Source organism: Phaeodactylum tricornutum, chromosome 4, assembly GCF_000150955.2.
Source record: "Phaeodactylum tricornutum CCAP 1055/1 chromosome 4, whole genome shotgun sequence".
NCBI lineage: Eukaryota > Bacillariophyta > Bacillariophyceae > Surirellales > Neidiaceae > Phaeodactylum > Phaeodactylum tricornutum.
In genome coordinates, this window is record NC_011672.1 from 1,170,688 (window position 1) to 1,190,327 (window position 19,640).

Here is a 19,640-nt window from a genome sequence, read left to right on the forward strand (position 1 = left end):
GTACAAAGACAGGCAGCAGAGCAGATTGTTCTCGAGTGTTCCAAAGTTACAAAGAAGGCGTCGGAGAAGTCCTCTTTACCTATAATATAGATAAATACGAACATACGGGAGGCGAAGGATATCTTCTTTTTCGCAACATATCTTTCCAAGGAAACAACTATTCCAGGATCGTTTACTTTACATTAGCCATTTTCTCCCAAGCTACTGGACTCAAACCAATAAACGCAAAGGCTCTAGAGAAAGAATTTGAAGTGGAACGTTCGTAGATGGTGCAGCTGAACTGATTGACATATACGATTATACCTAGTCAAGTTTACGGGAATCATCCGACTCTATCCATCGACACGAATCCTCAGATTTCGGCTTCCATCCCAAGGCCATTATGCCAAACAATCAATACGAATTGGCCCAAATTAATATTGCACAGGGTCTGGGAGAGATCGACGACCCCGTCATGCAGGGATTCGCGGATCGATTGCACGAAATTAATGCCCTTGCCGACCAAGCACCTGGTTTTGTCTGGCGTCTGCAAACCGAGGATGGGGATGCCACGAGTCTCCGTGCCTACGACGATTCTCGTATGCTCGTAAATATGTCCGTCTGGCAGGATGTGGCGTCACTCAAAACTTTCGTATACCGCACCATGCACGTCGAGTTGTTGAAGGATCGCAAGGAATGGTTCACCAAACTTACCAAGCCGCATTTCTGTATGTGGTGGATTCCGCAGGGGCATATCCCGACCGTGGACGAAGCCAAGGCTATATTGGACATACTCGACAGTATGGGACCCACAACCGAAGCCTTTACCTTTGCCAAAGCTTTCCCTCCGCCCACCAATAATTATTCCATCCGTAACTAGATTCATCGGTGGCATAGGGTGACAAGGGTAAACATTCTTGTGTGCCACAGGCAACATTAGTTCGTTTATTAATTAGTCATACTAGATAGATACTACCAAAACCACAAGCTTCTGCGCTTAGCTCATGGAAGCAATCTCGCTGGCCAAGTTTTCGGCGGTCATGCCGAGTTCCTTCATGACGATATCACCGGGAGCGGAGAATCCAAAGCGATCGACTCCAACAACCTTGGAGGCGTACTTGTACCAGAGTCCACTCACACCGGCTTCCATCGCCACGCGCTTGGTGCACGAAGACGGAAGGACGGATTCTTTGTAATCGTCCGATTGACGTTCGTAGAGTTCCATGCAAGGCATAGAGACCACACGGGCACCGGGCATGTCCTTGGCGGCGACCAACGCGTGTTGCACTTCGGAACCGGTGGCGATAATGATAACATCAAGATCTTCGGTTTCTTTCTTGGCAATGTAGGCTCCCTTGAGGGCACCTTCACGACGAGCCATGTAGTCCATATCGTCGTTCTGGGCAACGTTTTGACGGGAGAAGATAAGAGCGGTGGGTCCCTTCTTGTGGGTGACCGAGTGCACCATAGCGGCGACGGTTTCTTCGGCATCGGCAGGTCGGAAGACATCCAAGTTGGGGATAACCCGTAGACCCGAAACGGTTTCGACAGGCTGATGGGTGGGACCATCTTCACCAACACCAATGGAATCGTGCGTCAAAATGTAGCTCACACGGTTGAGCTCGGAAAGAGCAGCGACACGCAGAGTGGCACGGAAGTAATCGACAAATACCAAAAACGTTGACCCGGAAACCTTGAAGAGACCGTGGTAGGCAAATCCGTTCATGATGGAACCCATGGCGTGTTCCCGAATTCCAAAGTACAAGTTCTTGCCTGCGTAGGTCTTGTCCAAGCCGGAACCAAAGTTACCGCCTCCGTCAATGTAGTTACGGGTGGATCCGTGCAAATCGGCCGATCCCGAAATGTAGTGGGGGACGAGCCGGGAGATTTCCTGGATCACCTTGTTCTGCGAAACACGAGTGGCTTCGGCGCCCGATTTTAGTTCAGGAATTTCCTTGATCATGTCCTCGGCGGGCATGACGTTATCGGTGACGGAATCTTCGAGCTGCTTAGCGAGAGCAGGATTGGCTTCCTTCCACGCCGAGTAAGTCTTTTGCCATTCGCCGTAGGCGGCAGCGTTCGTCTTTTGCACCTCACTGAAAAAATCGCGAGTTCCGGCGGAAACGAACCACTTTTCGTCGACGGGGAGACCCAAATTTTCCTTGGCCTTGTCAACGTAGGGGACACCGGCTTCTCCGTGAGCGGCGTTGGTTCCTTCGGTTTCTTCCATACCCTTACCAATGATGGTGTTGCACTTGATGAACTTGGGCTTGCCGTTGTTGCTGGCCTTGGCCGCGGCGATGGTCTTTTCGACGGTCTCGAGATCGTGACCGTCGATTTCGTAAGTTTCCCAGCCGTAGGCATCGTAGCGCTTGATAATGTCTTCGGACTGGGTGTATTCGGCCATCTTGTCGAGCGTGACTTCGTTGGCGTCGTAGAGGACAATCAAGTTGTCGAGTTTTTCGTGAGCGGCAAAGGCGGCGGCTTCGGCGGAAACACCTTCCTGGAAACATCCGTCTCCAGCAAGGGTGAAGATGTGGTGATCAAAGATTTTGTGATCGTTCGTGTTGTAGAGGGCTTCGGCCATTTTTTCGGAGGCGGCGAATCCTACCGCGTTGGAAACTCCCTGTCCGAGGGGTCCGGTGGTGGACTCGATTCCGGGAGTGTTGTGTTCCGAGCTGGGGAATTCGGGGTGACCAGGGGTCATGGAGTGGTGCTGACGGAAGTTTTTGACTTCTTCCATGGGCAGGTCGAATCCGGCGAGGTTCAACCAGGAGTAGACGAACATGGATCCGTGTCCGGCGGAAAGGATGAATCGATCACGGTTGATCCAGGTGGGATCCTTGGGATTGTAGGTCATCTGAGATCCGTACAGGACGGCTCCAATTTCCGCGGCACCCAGGGGCAGACCCATGTGTCCAGAATGAGCCTTGGCAATGGAGTCCATAGCGAGACCACGGGCCTCGTCGGCGGCGGTAGCGAGGGCTGCCATCTTGTCGGTTTCTGTGGCGGTGCTCATTTTGAGAACACTGTGAGCCTGTAAGAAGTGGAAAGGAGTCCAGGGGGTGAGATCAGTCAAAAGACGATCAACTCTCGCATGCGTGGAAGGCTCCGTCAAAACGAGCAACGGACAAGAAAGGGATCTTCTTCCACCGTCACTTTACTTGCTGTACAAGATACGGTCTCGACGTTCCTTCCGTTTCAGCCTCCACACGTCAATAGACGAGTCGTGTCGGATCGGAGTTGGCTCACCTGTACACCAAATCGAGGTTTGATGGAAGACCCCGTAAATCCTTGAGCCTTGGCGGCGAAAAAGACTGTGGCGAGAGCGATGCTAGAGAACTTCATGATTGAGCAACAGAGCGACTGTCGGAAGGAAGATGGATTCAAACAAGGGGATCCACCGAACGAATTGCGAAACGAACCCGAAGGAAAGGATGAAAGAGTCGAGATAACACACACGAGATGTGAATTGACTTGTGAGGGGATATGTGTGTGTGTCGACCTCTCACTTTTTTTTTCTCCGTGTGCGCGACTAGAAGGTGGAGCGATGAGTGCTTTTGCTTGGCTACGATGTCAGCGGTCGAACGTCCGTTTCTTCCGACTCGATCGTCCCCCTCCCCCCACCCCGCGTGTTACTGCCAATCGCGTACACGGATATACGCACATACATACATACAGAGTATAGAGTGAGTGTCTGGGTTGACACACCTACAGTAAATCAAGCTCCTGCAAGTACACACACACACACACACGCATACACACACACATACACATCGACGTATGTCAATCGGAAAACAGAGCCACTGACGTTTGTCTCTCGTTTTGCGTGGTCGCGGAGGAATCGAACCGCGCTACACCGCACCCGCCCACGAAAAGATTCTGTACGCTTGTGACGTCCAACTATCTGACACGACGACATATACCGATCTAATGCGTGCAACGTGGCTCTGCTCTGATGTGTCGCAATACGACATGAAAAACCATTGTTCGGACATTCTCCGTCAGGAATCTGATGGAAACAAATGAAAGGAATCTCGGAAGGAATGTTGTCACCGATAGAAAATTGTCCCGTGATTGGGAACCCGTTCCTTTCTGTTCACAATTAGGGGAGAAGGGTTTCGGTGGGACAGATTACAGATTACGGTTCGACCTTTAAACCCTGCCCTGCTCTTATTTTCCCGAACTGGAAAACCTCACATCACGAACACCAGTCCCACCGGCAACGTTCCAAGAATTTGCTTCCTGTTCGTAGCGTATGTTACACTACCCTATGGTCGCGTCTTCCGGTCTTTCCACTCGATGACACAAGTGTAGTACCATCATGAGTGTATGCGTTGACGACATTGACAATGATGATGATGAGAGTAGTACCGGAGAGAAAAGCATTGGAAATCGGTGCGCGTCGCCGCCCGTCCACGCCATGCTCGACACACCCGACGTGGTGGAACAAACCATACAAACCATGGAAACCAAGCACTTGTGTGTTCCGGCACAGCACGGACACGCATTCCAGCCAATCCATTTCGCTTTTGGGTTGAGAACCTGTGCCGCTTGCCGAGGTCGTTTGGGTGTCGTTGTTTTTGGACACAACGAAGCACAAGGAATCGTCAAGTGTGTTACCTGCCAAGTGCTCGCCCATCGTCGCTGTGCGCTCGCCCCAAACGTACTTTGGCAAAATCACTGCGTCGGAACGATTCGACAACTCGCCGATACCAGCAAGGAGAACGAAACGGGTAAAACGGAATCCACAAGCATTGGCAATTTGGATACGGCATCGACCGTCACCGATACTGTACAACCGAATCCGTTGAACGAGGCTGTTCACGAGAGAGACAATGGCGACACGAAAGATGCTTCGAAACGGCACCTAGACAATCCTACCGATTGGGGATTGACTTGGACAGATCAAGGGCCTCCACATCACTGGGCATCCTCCCCCCAAAATATCTCGCTTGCCATTCCCACGATCAGCCTACAAAGTAGAACATCATCATCATCATCATCATCGACAACAACAACAAGCAACGTGGCGAACGATGGAGAGGATAGCGCCACCGGCGTCGAATCGACAACAACACCCGCATTACATTACGCCAATCATCCATTCGCCAGCGTATCCCGGGCCTTGCAAGAAAACGTGGTGGCGCACTTTCGTCGTCGGGGGGCATCGACGGATAGTACCACAGCCGATCAGGCGGATGAAAATGGAATTGTACCCAAAGCGTTGCAAGTGGATGCAGTACCGGATAGTAAGCCCGTCGATGATCACGACCAGCACCATCCACTCCTTAAACTGGCCAGTGGCACGTACGAAGCTGCCAAAGCCTCCGTCACCCTTCCTCGCCGCATTGGTGTTGCCACAGTGGCGGGTGGTATTGCCGGAGGAATGGCTGGTATTGTACTAGCGGGTCCAGCAGGAGCACTGGCGGGATACAAACTAGGACAAGCGTGTGGAATGCTCGGTGTTATTCTAGAAGGATCAGTCAGCATCGGTGTTTTTGTTGCGAGTGTCGCTACTGCGGGCTACACCGCACAGCAACTTCAAGAAATGAATGAACGACGCGTGCTCACCATGGGTGAAGAGAGCACATCGTTGAAGGTTCTGTTGGTCCGGCCGAACATTCAAATTGATCCTATATGGGCGCAAATCTGCACCGACGCCAAACGCGACGCACCCAAGGAATCTACACAACCGTTTCACATGTTTTCTGACGGATTTAACGTACGATATAGACGTGATGAAGATATTGTCAAGGCAGACGAAGATGAGATTCCAACCAACGATAAAATATTGCTATTGGTCAGTCGCATCCTAAACGACAAGTCGAGTATGCCAGGATACGTGTATCGAGCGCTCATCGAACAATTTTGTATACGTGGCGAAGAGCGTGCGCGTGTACTGCAGGAAAGTACATCGGTGACGGCACTTAGTACACGGTCACGCCGGGACGACGCACACGCCGTGATCAAACACGTTACGGCAACGCTTTTGGAAGTCCGCCCCGGGTTCGGTCATTCCCGAGCCATAACGGAACTGACCGCAGCTGCGGTGGAAAGCTTGGTGTTTGGCAAATTGTATGATTCTGTGTTCGGGGAGATTGCATTCGAAACGGAAGAAATTGATACGAAACTATTGGATCGGGTTGCGGAGTTTGAAGCTTCGGAACATTCGATCAACAAGGAACTCGTGTCAGAACAAGCGCTCGCGGCTCTCTGTACACTACCAGAAGCACACTCGGCTGTTGACAAGCTCCACTACGGTGTAAAATTTCTGGAACTGCTTTCGAGTCACTTTTCGGAGTCAGGCAATCCAATTTGTGCGGATTCTCTATTGAAAATGGCTTGCCAACATATTTTAGCCGCCAAACTTCCGCAAATGAACGCCGAGGTCGCCTTTTTGGAAGAATTTGCCCGCGACGAACAACTATTGAAAGGGCGAGAAGGGTACGCGTTGGTCACGCTACAGGCTTCGATGCACTTTCTCAACCTGAGCCAAGATTTTTACCGGGATATTTTTGCACAAGAAGATACGGAAGACAATATACCGTTAGAGCCTTCCGAAAAAGGAACATATAAGTTAAATGGACAATAGTGAGCGGCCGCTTTATTTGTTTAACATCTAAGCTTCTTAATTTTCTGTATGAATTCGGTGGATGTAATCAAATTGTGTACACTCCGGTATGTCCATGTCACAATCGCTATGGAAAGCGTCACCATGCGATAGCCCCGTAGCGTTTATTCGTACGCTATTGAAGAACCTATCAGCACTAAGGCGCTATCCGCGAGACACTGTTGTCGCCTGTTTGTTGATAATTTGTTGTCGAGGATCTGGATGTATGCGATGTGTTCTGTCTAGCTAGGCTGCTTTCTGACAGTGAAAGAGCAAAAATGTCATTGTTCGGCTTTGGGGGGAATGTGAAGGAATCGGGAACCTTCCAAACCCTGTCGATGTTGCTAGTCACAGCCACAGGGCTAGAATCCGGCGTTCCATTTCGCAATCAGCCGACGTGAACAAAAGCTCCACACAAGAAAGAGTCTAATGCATTCACCGTGAACGAATCCAACGATCCCATACGTTTTACCCTACCAATCCATCGAAAGCGACAATCATCACTACGTCCAGAAGAAGTGCGCAATCACCTGCATAGCAACTGCCTACAAGGTGGCCTTATCTTTTCCAGAATTAACAATCAACGCACTAAGCTAGAGAGGACCGAGCAGGCATGAGCAGGTACGACGATGTGACGCCTCCCCACAATAGGAATACGTCGTGGAAAAGCAGCAGCCGTCGATGCTCGGGAAATGAGATGCGATGTTAAAATTTGTGACAATCTACGGCGGAACGAGAACTTTGCATGGCGTACAACTTATTGTTAGACCTTTCATGATTTACTAGCAATCTACTTACCTCGTCCGTCGCATCTCTTTCACGGCACCGCAATTGTATCTCTACGTACGGATTTCCTTTCTTGGCGCTATTAGCTCTTACGATAACCGCGGCGTGACTCCCCCACACGCACACCGAGGAGATGACGAGCAAAAACAAAACAAACGCAAGCTTCCACCAGACCACGGATCCAATTACGTTCCAGGAGCGGGTGATGCAAATCAAGCTCCACAATCCATGGACCATTTCCGACGAGGTCGTCGCGAACGCACCGAAATGCGTAGGAGAGAGGTGTATTGCCCAAATGAGAATCCACGAAGACAAGAAGAGGATTCACCGCGTAAAAATCCTAGGCAAGAAGAGCATCAGAGTTTACGTACTGATCGTCCGCCTTCTTTAAAAGGCATCGATCTGAATCGTTTCATGGATGATCTTTGTAATCAACGTCTCAACGTTTTCAAATCTCTCGACAGTGCTCGACAAGAATATTGGGAGCTGTTCCATTCGGGTAAGGTCATGACGGCTGTGATTGCGGCTGCAGCTCGTCGTCGCCAAGTACGATTGGCGCAGCAGTGTTGGGAGTGGATGGATCGCGTAGGAATGGAGAAGAATGTATATCATTATAACTCGATGATATCCGTTATGGAAAAAGACAAGAATTTTCGCGAGGCTATGAACCTTTTGAAAGAAATGGAAAGCAGGAATATTCCTAAGAATGAAGTGACGTAAGTGGTTATATATCACCTTGCCAAAGCCTTGTACGCTTTTCGAATAAGACCAAACAACTAACCTGCTTTATTAGGTTTTCGAGTACGATTTCCGCTTGCGAAAAGTGTGGGAACTGGAGAGCGGCAATTGATCTACTGGACCGCATGGAACGAGAAGGAGTTGGGCGAACGGCCATTGCCTACAACGCCACCATTAGCGCTTGCGAAAAAGGTTTGGTTCCGCTAAAGGCCTGCGAAGTTTTTCAACGCATGAAGAAGGGAGGTATTCAACCATCGGTTGTGAGTTTTTCGGCTCTCATCTCTGCCGCAGAAAAAGGTGGGCAATGGAAGTTAGCGTTGGAGATTTTAGAGGACATGGAGCGCTCGGGATTCAGGTACAATGTTGTTGCATATTCTGCCTGCATAAGTGCATTGGCGAAAGGACAACAATGGGAGCGAGCACTTGATTTGTTTCGTCAGATTCAGGCTGCCGGCGGATCGCTCAGTATCATCACGTTCAATGCGACCATGGCCGCGCTGGAAAAGGGCATGCAATGGGAGCGTGCACTGGGATTGTTTGAGGAGATGAAGATGCGTAACTTGCCTATTACTGTAGTATCCTACGGGAGTGCCCTCAGTGCTTGCGACAAGGGATTGCAGTACCGGCAGTGCCTCGAATACTTGGACGAAATGACCGACATCGGTATTCCAAAGAACGTCATTATCTTTGGTGCCGCATTGTCTTGTATGGAAAAATGTTGTCGGGCTGATATTAGTTTTCAGCTTATGGAACGGATGAAGCTCGAAGGCATCACTCCGAATGTTCACATTTACAACAGTGTTATTAGTGCTTGTGCCCGCTGTAACTTATGGGCAAAAGGCCACGATTTGTTCAGAGAAATGGACGAGGTCAATGTGGCACGTGATGTTGTAACGTATAATGCTGTGCTGGATGCCGTAGCGTCGCAAATTCAATTAGGGAGAACGTTATTTGAAGAAGGTATCAAGAAAGGCTTCTACGCGCGTGTATCTCGTCTCGGCTCCCAATGGTTTGAACTTGTAAGTCGTGTTCTGATTTTTGTGATGAATGAGTTGGTGTGTGCTAAATACAATGTGTTCGGCAGGATTTGCATTTTCTATCGCTCGGTGGTGGCGAGATTGCTTTAGGCTGGTGGTTTGAAGAATGCATGGTACCGTACATGAAAAATACGGAAAAGCTCCAGGACATCACCGCTATCTCGATTGTCACTGGGTACGGCAAAACGCGAACACGAGGCCGCCGCCACGGCGACGACGGCATGAAAAAGAGAGTGCTGGCTATGCTGCGATTTATGAATATTTTTGAGCTTCCGCAGAAGAATGCGGGTCGTATATGTATCGACAAGGACCGATTGATTGAAGAAGTGAATCGCAACGGTGGAAAAATAATATTCGACTTGGCGAGCTACGTTGCTTGGAGTAAGTGCCATCTGCGACAAACGTACACTAGGTATCTCGATGAACGACTCATATTGCCGCAACCTATTTGCAGAGGAAAAGGAAACGACGGCTAACGTAATTCCGGACGAACCTCAAAAGATTCGCGCTCGTTTCAAACCCCAAGCGCCACGATCTGGACGGCCTCCCTTTTCTCGTGTCGAATCCGAAAGCACCTCAATGGAATATCGATTGGAAACGATGCGTCACAATGGAAATGACGTCAACTTTTCGGTAGCGCTGCCCCTAGTCGTGTGTAGACGTGGTAATGACGGCAAGGTCGAGCGCCTTGACGGTCATTACGAAAGAAAGATCAGCGGAGAACACCACGGTATCGGATGTGTAGAAGACAATGATGCACGCTTGTCGCCAAAAACCGATCGTTTTTTAGAACCCAAAGGATACCGACGTGGAGATGGGAGCGTACCTTCTGTTCGCTTTTCGGAGTCACGTAAAGGAAATCTGGTTCGCAAAGGTGCTAGCGATCATAGACCAAAAGGTCGGTACAGCGATAGTCGTGGGGAGCCGAGAGAAATCGGATTTTCAACCCTGTTGTCCGCCGATGTTTGTAGATCTGTTGGGACAATCGACAGGGGACCGCGCGGGTCGCCTGAAGCGGCTAGAGGCGGCGGCTATGAGCTAGAAAATCGTTCATCGTATGCCCACAGTGGACATCCACAGCGCAATGACGAGCTCAACCGACCACGTGGCTGGAATCACGACTTCAGTGGTGACCGCCGATCGCCGTATTCGAGCAGTCGCCATAGGCACGCGGGAGTGCCGCACCAAGCGATATTTCATCACAACGAACCTTCGAATCGCGATGGAGGTCTAGTTTCGAGTCAGCGAGTGACCGAAGAGAGGCGACCACTCAACAGAGGTTATTGTTTGCACTCGAAGTAACAACGCTTGGCGAAAAAGTGAATTGGCCCAGATCTCATAGCAGCAACAAATTAACTTTATATTATTTCTTTATCTAGCGGCGAAGTGGAATCGAGTGCTGACTGCGAATAAAAAAACGAATGTGATTTACTGTTACAGTTAATAGTCAGTCGCGTAGCACATCGTTTCTCTTGTTCAAGAACATTGAAAGGGCGGTCTCTGGCACATGTTTTCAAGAGCAACTGACTGGGAACGAAGGTTGACCCAATGCTTCTCTGGAACGCCCAATGTTTCGCATGTTAGTGTTTACGTAAGTGGGATTGGGCGCGAGCCTATCTGTTTCTGTCCGATCCTACTAGTAGAGTTTCTACAAGAAAACACTTTATGTAAAATATTACGTTGAGAAGACACTATCAAATCTATAGGAACCAACTATCTCTATTTACATCCTTGCGACAGGGATTTAAGAACACATAATTGGCGTTCGTCTGTCGAGACTTTGTTGGGACGAGTGCCAAATGGTGTACAGTTAGCTAAGTCCGCCCCGATCGAGCGCGCTGGAAACATAACAGCCGCGCCGTCGCTATTGTCTACAGGGCTGCTTGTATGTGTACAGCGACAATTGAATGTATCTGCAGTTTTAACGATGGAAGAAGCACGGGCTGCCCCTTCTCATCGGAAAAACGAGTTCTCTGCTACGGTTGCATTCACGTTCAATGAAGAAGAATTTCACTACTCTGCTCTGCGCGGCTCGGCTCGCCCTATCATAAGAGCAAAGGTACATGAAAAGCGAAACTTCAGGTTTAGTCAATCAGCACAGTAAGCTGCAACGTCCATCAGCATGCCTTCCGTGTTCGAAAAATCAAAAAGTCCAAGTCGGCATGTGGCTCGCACCCCTGCTGCCAGTCTGCAGAAAACAAGTAGCAGCGGCCAGCACTGTGATAACAACAATGGCGGCCTAGGAGGAAATCTCAAGCCCAAAAAATCTCGTCCGCCACGGACAACACATAAGCGCTGGGCTGCGTCGGCGGCTAACAACGAAGAACGCTCCCAAGAAAGCAACAACAGCAGTCGACCGAGCAGTGTCGTATTGGCTACTCCAGAATCCTTGACTCGCGACTTGTCTGATCTGAGTGGGTCATATTTCAATGGGAATACGGCCCCACGCAGTACCTCTCAACATCAACGAATCGGGGTTCCTGCGGCTGTACCGCAGAACGTGTACCCGTCAGGAACCGACCAGAGCGTGACATCTCACCAACGCCCGTGGCGACAAGCCAAGATCATGTCTCGACGAGAGCCAACGCATCCTCAACCTAGACAGGACGATCAGAGTGTGGGTGTTGTACGCCTAACGGCAGCCATGGTGGACAAATTAGGGGTAGCTGATGCTGCAAATCAGAATGATATGATGAGTCGACGTACACTCAAAATGCGTCCTGGTAACGGGAACAATCAGCAATGCGAAGAAAAGCGTTGTCGCGCGCCCTTGCTAATATTGTTGATGGATCCGGGGCGGAAACTTTATGAGCTCATGCAATTGTGGATCGACATCGAACTGGATACGGTAAGGGACGTCTTGAACGCGACGCAAAAAAACCTTTCGGAAAGCTGGCGGCAAGATTATGATGGCGTCTTCCAGGTCCGCAATAGCTCCCTTAACCAACTCATACATGTACTCAACGTACACAAATATGATGTTAAGCCGCATGAAGTATGGGTGGCCAAACCCTGGGCTATGGCAGCCAAAACAACTATAGGCTACGCAGCTGATGTGTTGCAAAGTTTGCAATCCCTAGGAGTGCTGCGCTACATTGGTAAAAACGGCGATGGCGAAGAGCTTAGTCAAAGTACAAGAGGGCGAACGCGGGAGCGACGCTGGTTTCGTTTGCAGGCTGGGACTTCCAACGGCGAAATGGACGAGAACATACTAATCTTGAGCAAAGAAGCGCAGAAACGAATTTTTGTTCCCGATGGAGTCCTGAAACATCATCATGCTTGCCAGTTTCTTTCGTTTTGTCCTCCCTTTGCACCGCCCAAACTTATCCGGGTCGACGTCCTTGCCGCCGGCGATAGCGTTGATGGATCGAGCAGTCATCAACTCAGTTCTAATGGAACCGTCTCCAGCCCCTCGGCGGAAGCTCTCAGTACCGATGCTTCAAAACAAGAATCGTTCTCTGCGACCGATCGACCAGCTACAAGCAGCGGCACAGGTAGCAGTGCAAGATGCAGCCGTCCTGCGGTTTTGCTTTCGCGAAACAAAGTAGGCGACAGTCCAGACGCCAAGGATGAACGATGTCTCGAAGAAAGGCCGCAAGAACAATCTCAAACGAAGCGCCAAGGATTCGCGAAAGTATTGTGGAGGCTCACCTGTCCCGTCAGCACGACCAAATTATTATCGACGTCCTCCTCTCCACACCCTATGCCAGATGCTTCCGAGACGCAACTGATTGATTCTTTTGAATCTTCCGTAGGGACCATGTGGAAAGTATGGGAAGATGATTCCCTTGCCTCGCAATCGGATGGTTCCGAATCCCGACCGTTGTTACGATCCCAAAAATCGGACTCAAGTGCTTTCGTGGTCAGTATTGTGTAAAATCAGGCGGTGCCGATTGCCGGATAGTTTCCATTGTTTCCATTGTACTTTTTCATAGTATTTCCATTTACGCACGCTCTCACAAATTGGCAGAGAGAGAAAGTTGATGCAACTTAGATTTTTTAATTATCGATGGTAAATTGGGTGGTTTCCAACGGAAGACCCGGATGTGTCATTTCTCCCCCCGACAAACCGGTGTTGCCGACCATGATCCTCCACAATTTCCACCAAAAGCAATGTTGTTGATAACTTCTTTATTTGCACTCATTCTTCACTCAAATCATAGTACCCATTGAAACCAGAAAGAATCATGTTGAATTCCTGGCGCCAGAACAGTAGATACGCACAGCCTGCTGAGACGCCAATGCCAGTACATCCTGTCTCGGTCACTGACCGCAATGCTCCTCGTTTGGTGAACAAAACGACAGTAGACACGCTCATGGACGACGCCGAAATTCTGCAATTTGGTGTGTCGGCGTCCATGAACGACGATATTCGTCGTAACATAACTACGGAAATCGAAGAAATCGAGTCTTCTTCCAAACAGATCACGGAAACTATACATTCCGAAACCAAAATCAGGAAGCATATTGCGCGAGACGTCTCTTTGGCAGCGACGGAACTCGAGGATTTGGCGAGGGGCAGTCACGAGACTCTTGATGCGTTGAAAATGAGTGAACAAGTTCGTGCCGGATTCGCCAACACAATCCAGGAAGAGTTCTGTGAAGGGATTAAACATGATCCTGCCTTTGTTCCTGTCTTGGATGCCAGCAAACCTGACGCAGACAACAACGCGGCCCTGGACAGTCCCAATACTGGTGTTCCAAGTTCCCCTCGCGGGGTAATGCATACCTTGGAAAGCTTTAGAAACAAACTCGGCACCGGCGTCGAAGCCGTGAACAAAATTGAATCGGAAATGAGCTTAGCCGCCATGGCGCTCCGCGCGTTACTGGAAGCCAAGGAAAGCTTGACTGAGAAAGAATGCACCGTGCGTTGTACTATGGAAAGCGACTGCCTCGAAGAGCACATTGAAAGGGTGAGTACCGACACAACAATGGCTCGGGTCACATTGGAGGAAGAACGTAAGCGGTTGACTGCATTGAAAGCGAGTTTGGAAACAATTATGGCTCGCCAGAAGGAGCAAGACGACCGTCTCCAGGTTTTGGTACGTTTTATTGTCAAGTCTTGAAAGTCTTTCAACAATATTTCCCCTCTGACACCCTTGTTCCGATTCGCCGTGACAGAATGAGACCAAGTCGGAAAAACAGAAAGTCAACGCGGCGAAAGAAGCACAGCTTACCAAAGTGCTGGCAAGTCTCGAGACCGAAGAGTCAGAGATGCAAAGCACAATGGCGGATGTGCGAGCCAAGTCTGAAGAGTTTGTCGCCTCGAAGATCCATCTGGAAACGCAACTTGGTGAGCTCCAATCTTTACTGCAAACCCTGCAAAAAAAGACTGCCGAACGCGAAGTCGCTCGCTCCGAGCGCAACGAACTCTACGCCAACAAGTCACAGTTGGAGACTCGCATGACGGCGGCCAATCAACGCCAAACCGCGTCTCTTCGCAAACTTGAAAAGCTACAGGATGCCAAAAAGGAGATTGCCAAGCTTGCGGTCTCAAACGACCGTATAGAGTGCGAAGAGCTGCTGCCCGGTCGTTCCGAAATGGCCGACCTTGAAGTGGAAAAGCAAGAGCTGAAAGAGTTTGGTGCGAGCTTGGAGGATGGCGAAGAGAAGAAAACTCTTCTGCGACAACTCGAGACAGCGCGTCAAGAAGCGGACCAGCTCGCGGCTGAACTATCCTCCGTCAACGTCCAAATTCAAGACCATGAGTCGACTCTCCAAACCTTGCGAGACAATGCCATGAGTGACAGTGAATCTTTTACAGCAAAAAGGGACACTTTGCAATCCACCAAGACGAAATTGCTGGAAGAATCCGACTCTTTGCAAGCGCGTCTCGCTGTTGTGCAAACAGAATACAATTGTGCGCGGAAACAGGAACATTTGCGGGCCGAATATAATCGCAAGCTGGAGGTTCTGCAGTACGGCGTTGAGCTTCTCCGCAAAAGCAACGAAGAAGAGCTCAAAATAAGCAGCGCGCCCATTGAGTGAATGGAAAACCTGGGTGTAAGGTAGACCGGGCGTGAAGTCTTCAGGAGGAGGCAGGTAGCCGGTACCGGGTACCGGATCCAAAAGCATGGATTCGATTTCATTTTTGGACAGGTTTTTGCTCTTACTTTTGTAGAGTAACTGCTATTGTCAATCCAATGTTAGTGTACGTAGACAACGTCGTGAGTCGGTAGGTGGACGGGCACGTGTGCGATTGATCTCGGGTTCGCTGGGTACCAATTTGGTCCGGACGACCGCTTTTGGCCCGAAGGGCCGATCCATTTTGTAGCAAGTTAACATCTCGTTTTTATTTATTACGAACGCCAAACTACACGATACACACACACTACCACGTTGTCACAGGCCACCAATCGCGAAAACACCCTTGTTTTCCTACTTTCGGGCGAGCGTACAGCAAAAGAACGGTTTCCGGCGCACCGTACCGTTGCACCCCCCGAGGGTGTTTCACAATGGTTCCCAACGTTGGCGTGATATTCTGGTTGTAAGCTGCTTGTTGACTTGCTCGTGTTGCTCCATCGACTCACCAGCTTGCTCGAGTATCCCGACCCGGGTTAGAGTCCGCCTACGAGGGCGGCGACGAGAGCCGTTCCCGCCAGGGCGGTACCAGCGGTCCACATTCGCCCGGCGGCCGAAGTCGTGGGTGGTGTCGTGTCCGGGGATGTGTTGAGTGCGGCGGTGGGCGCAAAGGTATTCGTCAAACCGGGCAAAGGGGCTGCGGTGGGACCGCTAGTGGTGGACGCCGGCGTCACGGTGGGGACCGCCGAGGGCACCAAAGAGGGCATATCGGAAGGAACGTCGGAGGGCATGTCAGAGTCTGTAGTGGCGTCCACGGGAGCCGAGGAAGGAAAAGCAAGGGTAGAGACAAGAGTAGTGGGAGCAAGTGTCGTGAGAATGTTGGTTGGAGTAGAGGATGGCGTATCGGCAAGGGCGGTGGGCTTACCGGTAGCGACGGGTGCGGTGGTGGTGACGAGTGCCGAGGGAGCTTCGCTAGTGGCGGCGGAAGGTGCACTGCTCGCGTCGGTGGTAGCGACGGCGGAGGGCGAAGCGGAGCCCGAGTCGGCGGGCGGACTCGTGGGCACGGGAGAAGCGGTGCCATCCGTCCCTTGCGTCGGGGACTCGGTGAGATCATCGGCAATGGAGAGTTCCACGGCGTCCAAGGTAAAGGAGCTCCAGTAGTACTCGGACAAGGGCTCTCCATTGACGTCCCCCCGGTTCCAGATGACGGCGGTGACGTCGAGCACCATGCCAATGTCTTGTTCTTCGAGAAAGAGCAGCGTTCCGACTTGGGTAATGGGTTCCGGTAGAAACTGGTGCGTCACACCCCCGACGCCTTCCGTATTGACGCAGGTGTTGGTGGCGACTTGTGCGCGACTGGCGTCTTCCGGGAGAGGTTCCAGTGCGGAGGTGGTGTCGACCAAGCCGCCGGATTCGAGACGGAAGAGGAATCCGCGAAAGCCTTCGGCGGCGGGTCCACGCTGACGCAAATAGAGACTGTACTCGACGCCAAGCAAGACGTTAAAGGGGACGCCGGACTGTAAAACGGTCCCTTCGTCCAGAGTGCTGGGACCCAGCACGACTTCCAATCCGTTGTCGTCGAGACCTCCCGTGACGATGGGATTTGTCGCGTGCGGATTTCCGGAAAGCGGGATGGATCCGTTGCCGTTGCTGGAGCAACCGCCCGCACCAGCGGAAAAGCCCGCAACCCGTAGAGGTCCGAGCAGCGACAGCAACAGCAACGACGACGAAAGGCGCATCGGTACTCGAAGAAACATGGGGGGGAACACTAGGCGAAGGGAAACTGCCGCTACGAATCCACAAGGGTCAATACAAACTGCTTGCTAGATTGCTTGATACGCAATTCAGAGAGACCAGAGGAGATGCACAATAAAACAGGAAACTGGTCCAATGTTTGACTGGAAAGTGTTCCTTGGGACTTGTGAGGTGCGCGGACTGTGACCTGCACTGACTGTTTTATAGAGAGCAGTTACGGTTGGTGAGATTCGCCTGGACTGTGAGAACTCCGTGCACAAGATTTTCAGGTGCACATCCCCCCCCAAGTATCACGCGGCTTGGCGGGATCGTACCATTCATTATTCGAGAAAGGATCGGTCGGACCGAGCTCGCACCGGCAAAAACAATTCTATAGGGTGCGAAACTCCGCGGGTCGGACCCATGGGATCGTGCACACGTCGGCATTGTGGAAACATAAATCCTTGCCCCGTGGGGGACACCCAACACACAAAATAGGAAACCGATTGGTCCTTTCCAATTTTGGATTTCCCGCCCTTCCGGGACTCATGGACGGACGGTACAAGATACGAATGTGGAACCCTGAATCTTTCATCGTCACGCGGGTCAGAATAGACTCGTGAAAAGTTTCGGTACGTCACATTTCACTGGGTTTGGTCTGTGCGTGTGTGTGCGTGCGTTGTGCGACACGTCCAGTCCACTGACAGTGTCGGACTCTCACATACATCAAGTGCAGCCACCGAAAAGACAATTCCGGAAACGCCGATCGGAACTCGCCGTGATTGTCCCGTGTCGTCTGGGGACTAACAACCGAAACGTTGATGGATGGATGGATGGATCACAGGAAAAAACTCCCTCCTCGTCGTTGACCTTGCTTGACTACAGAGATTCCAACTCGGTGTTCCGTGTAGCAGTAATGTCTACTCGTCCCCGAGTCCTTGTCTGCAGCAACTTTTGCTTCAGCGTTTGTCTTTGGTACGGCATTGGCACTTGCTGGGGTCGTTTCCTCACCGAAGCATCGGCATCAGCATTTCTCCCTTCTCGAACGGAATGGGGGCACACTTCCATTCCCACCAACGCCCCAACCCGTACTGGCACACGAAACCACAACTCCGTACATTCGAGACGGCGGCGTTTCCTGCATTCCGTCACACCTTTTCAAAACCACCTTGGTCGTTGGCCTTCCCACAACGATACCGTGACTGCCCGTACCGGTAGCCAATCGCTGCGTGCCGCACGTACCAATACACATATCAACAACACTGTGAAATACAAAACCTTCGCTTCCAACGTCATCAATATCAGCAACAGTACTAACAGGAATCTAGAAATTCTAGTCACTCCCGTCCCATCCTTGGACAATGGAAAACTACACACCCGTACTACCGGATACAACTCCCGACAAAAAGGCCGTCGCCGAAAGGAAAACCAGCACCGTTGGCTCAACTGGCTGTACCATCAGTGGTCAACTACACCGGTAGGACAACTCGAACACGCGGTGCTCAAACAAATGGGACCGGTCATGGCACACTACGCGAAACGAAAATCGCAACGATCTGCCGACCGCGCTCACGCCGTCCTGCAGCGCTACATTCAGGAGCATCAGGCGGGCAACGTCCACGCTCCGCTCCATACGGCACTATTCAAACCGCCATGGATGCCTACGCACAACTCGGGCAACCGGAACCAGCACAACAGATTCTCAAGCAAATGTTGCTGTTGGCGCGACAATCAACGGCCACGGGAGCCGTCACGACGCGACACCGTGCTCTTCAACCCGATGCCGTGTCTTTGGCGACCATCGCCACGGCATGGGCCAAATCACACCGCGTCGAAGCCGTACCCAAAACCCTCGCCTTGTTGACGTACATGGAACAGCAGAATCTTGCCACCTCCAATCACGCTTACAACATTGCTCTGGCAGCGATTGTCGCCAGTCCGGAACACAACAGTAGTAACCGTGGGAACTACCACAAGGCCGCTCCAGCACAAGCCATCCTCGAACGCATGCAACAGCGTGCGGCTCAAGGTTATTCAAATTGTGCTCCCGACCTGTACACTTACCAAACGTACATGACTGCCTTGAGTCATACCCGACAACGCGACACCCCCGATATCGTCATGGCCGTCTTGGAATTCTTGACCACGCAATCCGACCCCACGTCCCCCGCGACAACACGAGCCCACTTGGCACCGAACGCACACTGCTACACCGCCGCGATCCACGCGTGGGCCTACAGCAAGGCACCTCACAAGGCCCGTAACGCCTACGATTTGTTGCAAACGATGCGTCGTCGACACGAAGTCGATGGTCGTCTGGATTGTCGGCCGAATGTGGTCGTCTTTACTGCCGTGCTCAATGCTTGCGTCAAGCCCCTGCCAGACGATCGAGAAACGGCATTTGGCTTGGCGCAACTCGTTTACGAAGAATTGCTGCTGTCGGGATACGGCCCACCGAACTTTCTCACCTACGCTACTTTTTTGCACGCCATACAGACGTGTTTGGACGACGACGATCCGCGTCGGGACGTTGCCGTACGCCGTCTCTTTGCGGATTGTCGCGACTTTGGACACGTTGGGCACATCGTCTTGGATAGATTGCGGATCGTCGCTTCCACCTCGTTGTACGAGGAATTGTTGGAACGTCACGAACGTCACATCATACCCTGGTCCTGGTCACGGAATGTCAAGGGGGAAAGAATCCGAAAGTGAACGCACGAATAAACAACGGG

The 19,640-nt window shown here is 51.2% G+C and overlaps 6 protein-coding genes across 6 annotated transcripts; 4 read left to right on the top strand and 2 right to left on the bottom strand.

The window, feature by feature from the left end:
* Positions 1–324: 324 nt before the first annotated feature.
* Tkl (transketolase) lies at positions 325–3,512 on the bottom strand. The gene is made up of 2 exons (XM_002178620.1): positions 3,232–3,512; positions 325–3,016 (listed from the first exon to the last, which is right to left on the bottom strand). Exons 1-2 carry the CDS (start codon positions 3,325–3,327, stop codon positions 977–979), a joined length of 2,136 nt encoding a protein of 711 aa, XP_002178656.1. The 5' UTR covers positions 3,328–3,512; the 3' UTR covers positions 325–976.
* A 746-nt stretch (positions 3,513–4,258) lies between these two features.
* Positions 4,259–6,588, top strand: PHATRDRAFT_44656 (predicted protein). The gene has a single exon (XM_002178342.1). It carries the CDS (start codon positions 4,304–4,306, stop codon positions 6,572–6,574), a length of 2,271 nt encoding a protein of 756 aa, XP_002178378.1. The 5' UTR covers positions 4,259–4,303; the 3' UTR covers positions 6,575–6,588.
* Positions 6,589–7,031: 443 nt separating this feature from the next.
* Positions 7,032–10,455, top strand: PHATRDRAFT_44657 (predicted protein; the record flags this gene model as incomplete). Its single annotated transcript, XM_002178343.1, has 4 exons — positions 7,032–7,213; positions 7,465–8,089; positions 9,201–9,534; positions 9,608–10,455. The coding sequence occupies exons 1-4, from the start codon at positions 7,206–7,208 to the stop codon at positions 10,453–10,455; spliced, it is 1,815 nt and encodes a 604-aa protein (XP_002178379.1). The 5' UTR covers positions 7,032–7,205.
* An 815-nt stretch (positions 10,456–11,270) lies between these two features.
* PHATRDRAFT_44658 (predicted protein) lies at positions 11,271–15,141 on the top strand (the record flags this gene model as incomplete). Its single annotated transcript, XM_002178344.1, has 3 exons — positions 11,271–13,015; positions 13,317–14,195; positions 14,275–15,141. Exons 1-3 carry the CDS (start codon positions 11,276–11,278, stop codon positions 15,139–15,141), a joined length of 3,486 nt encoding a protein of 1,161 aa, XP_002178380.1. The 5' UTR covers positions 11,271–11,275.
* Positions 15,142–15,710: 569 nt separating this feature from the next.
* Positions 15,711–17,202, bottom strand: PHATRDRAFT_44659 (predicted protein; the record flags this gene model as incomplete). Its single annotated transcript, XM_002178621.1, has 1 exon — positions 15,711–17,202. Exon 1 carries the CDS (start codon positions 16,929–16,931, stop codon positions 15,711–15,713), a length of 1,221 nt encoding a protein of 406 aa, XP_002178657.1. The 5' UTR covers positions 16,932–17,202.
* Positions 17,203–17,456: 254 nt separating this feature from the next.
* Positions 17,457–19,620, top strand: PHATRDRAFT_34138 (predicted protein; the record flags this gene model as incomplete). Its single annotated transcript, XM_002178345.1, has 3 exons — positions 17,457–17,467; positions 17,605–18,523; positions 18,607–19,620. The coding sequence occupies 3 exons, from the start codon at positions 17,457–17,459 to the stop codon at positions 19,618–19,620; spliced, it is 1,944 nt and encodes a 647-aa protein (XP_002178381.1).
* Positions 19,621–19,640: the final 20 nt, after the last annotated feature.

What these genes read in the sequence shown, in the direction of transcription:
- PHATRDRAFT_44656 (XM_002178342.1), top strand. Translation starts at nt 4,304, where the DNA reads ATGAGTGTATGCGTTGACGACATTGACAATGATGATGATGAGAGTAGT.
- Tkl (XM_002178620.1), bottom strand. Translation starts at nt 3,327, where the DNA reads ATGAAGTTCTCTAGCATCGCTCTCGCCACAGTCTTTTTCGCCGCCAAG. An exon ending in AACCTCGATTTGGTGTACAG is followed by an intron (nt 3,017 to 3,231) that starts GTGAGCCAACTC and finishes CACTTCTTACAG; the next exon opens with GCTCACAGTGTTCTCAAAAT.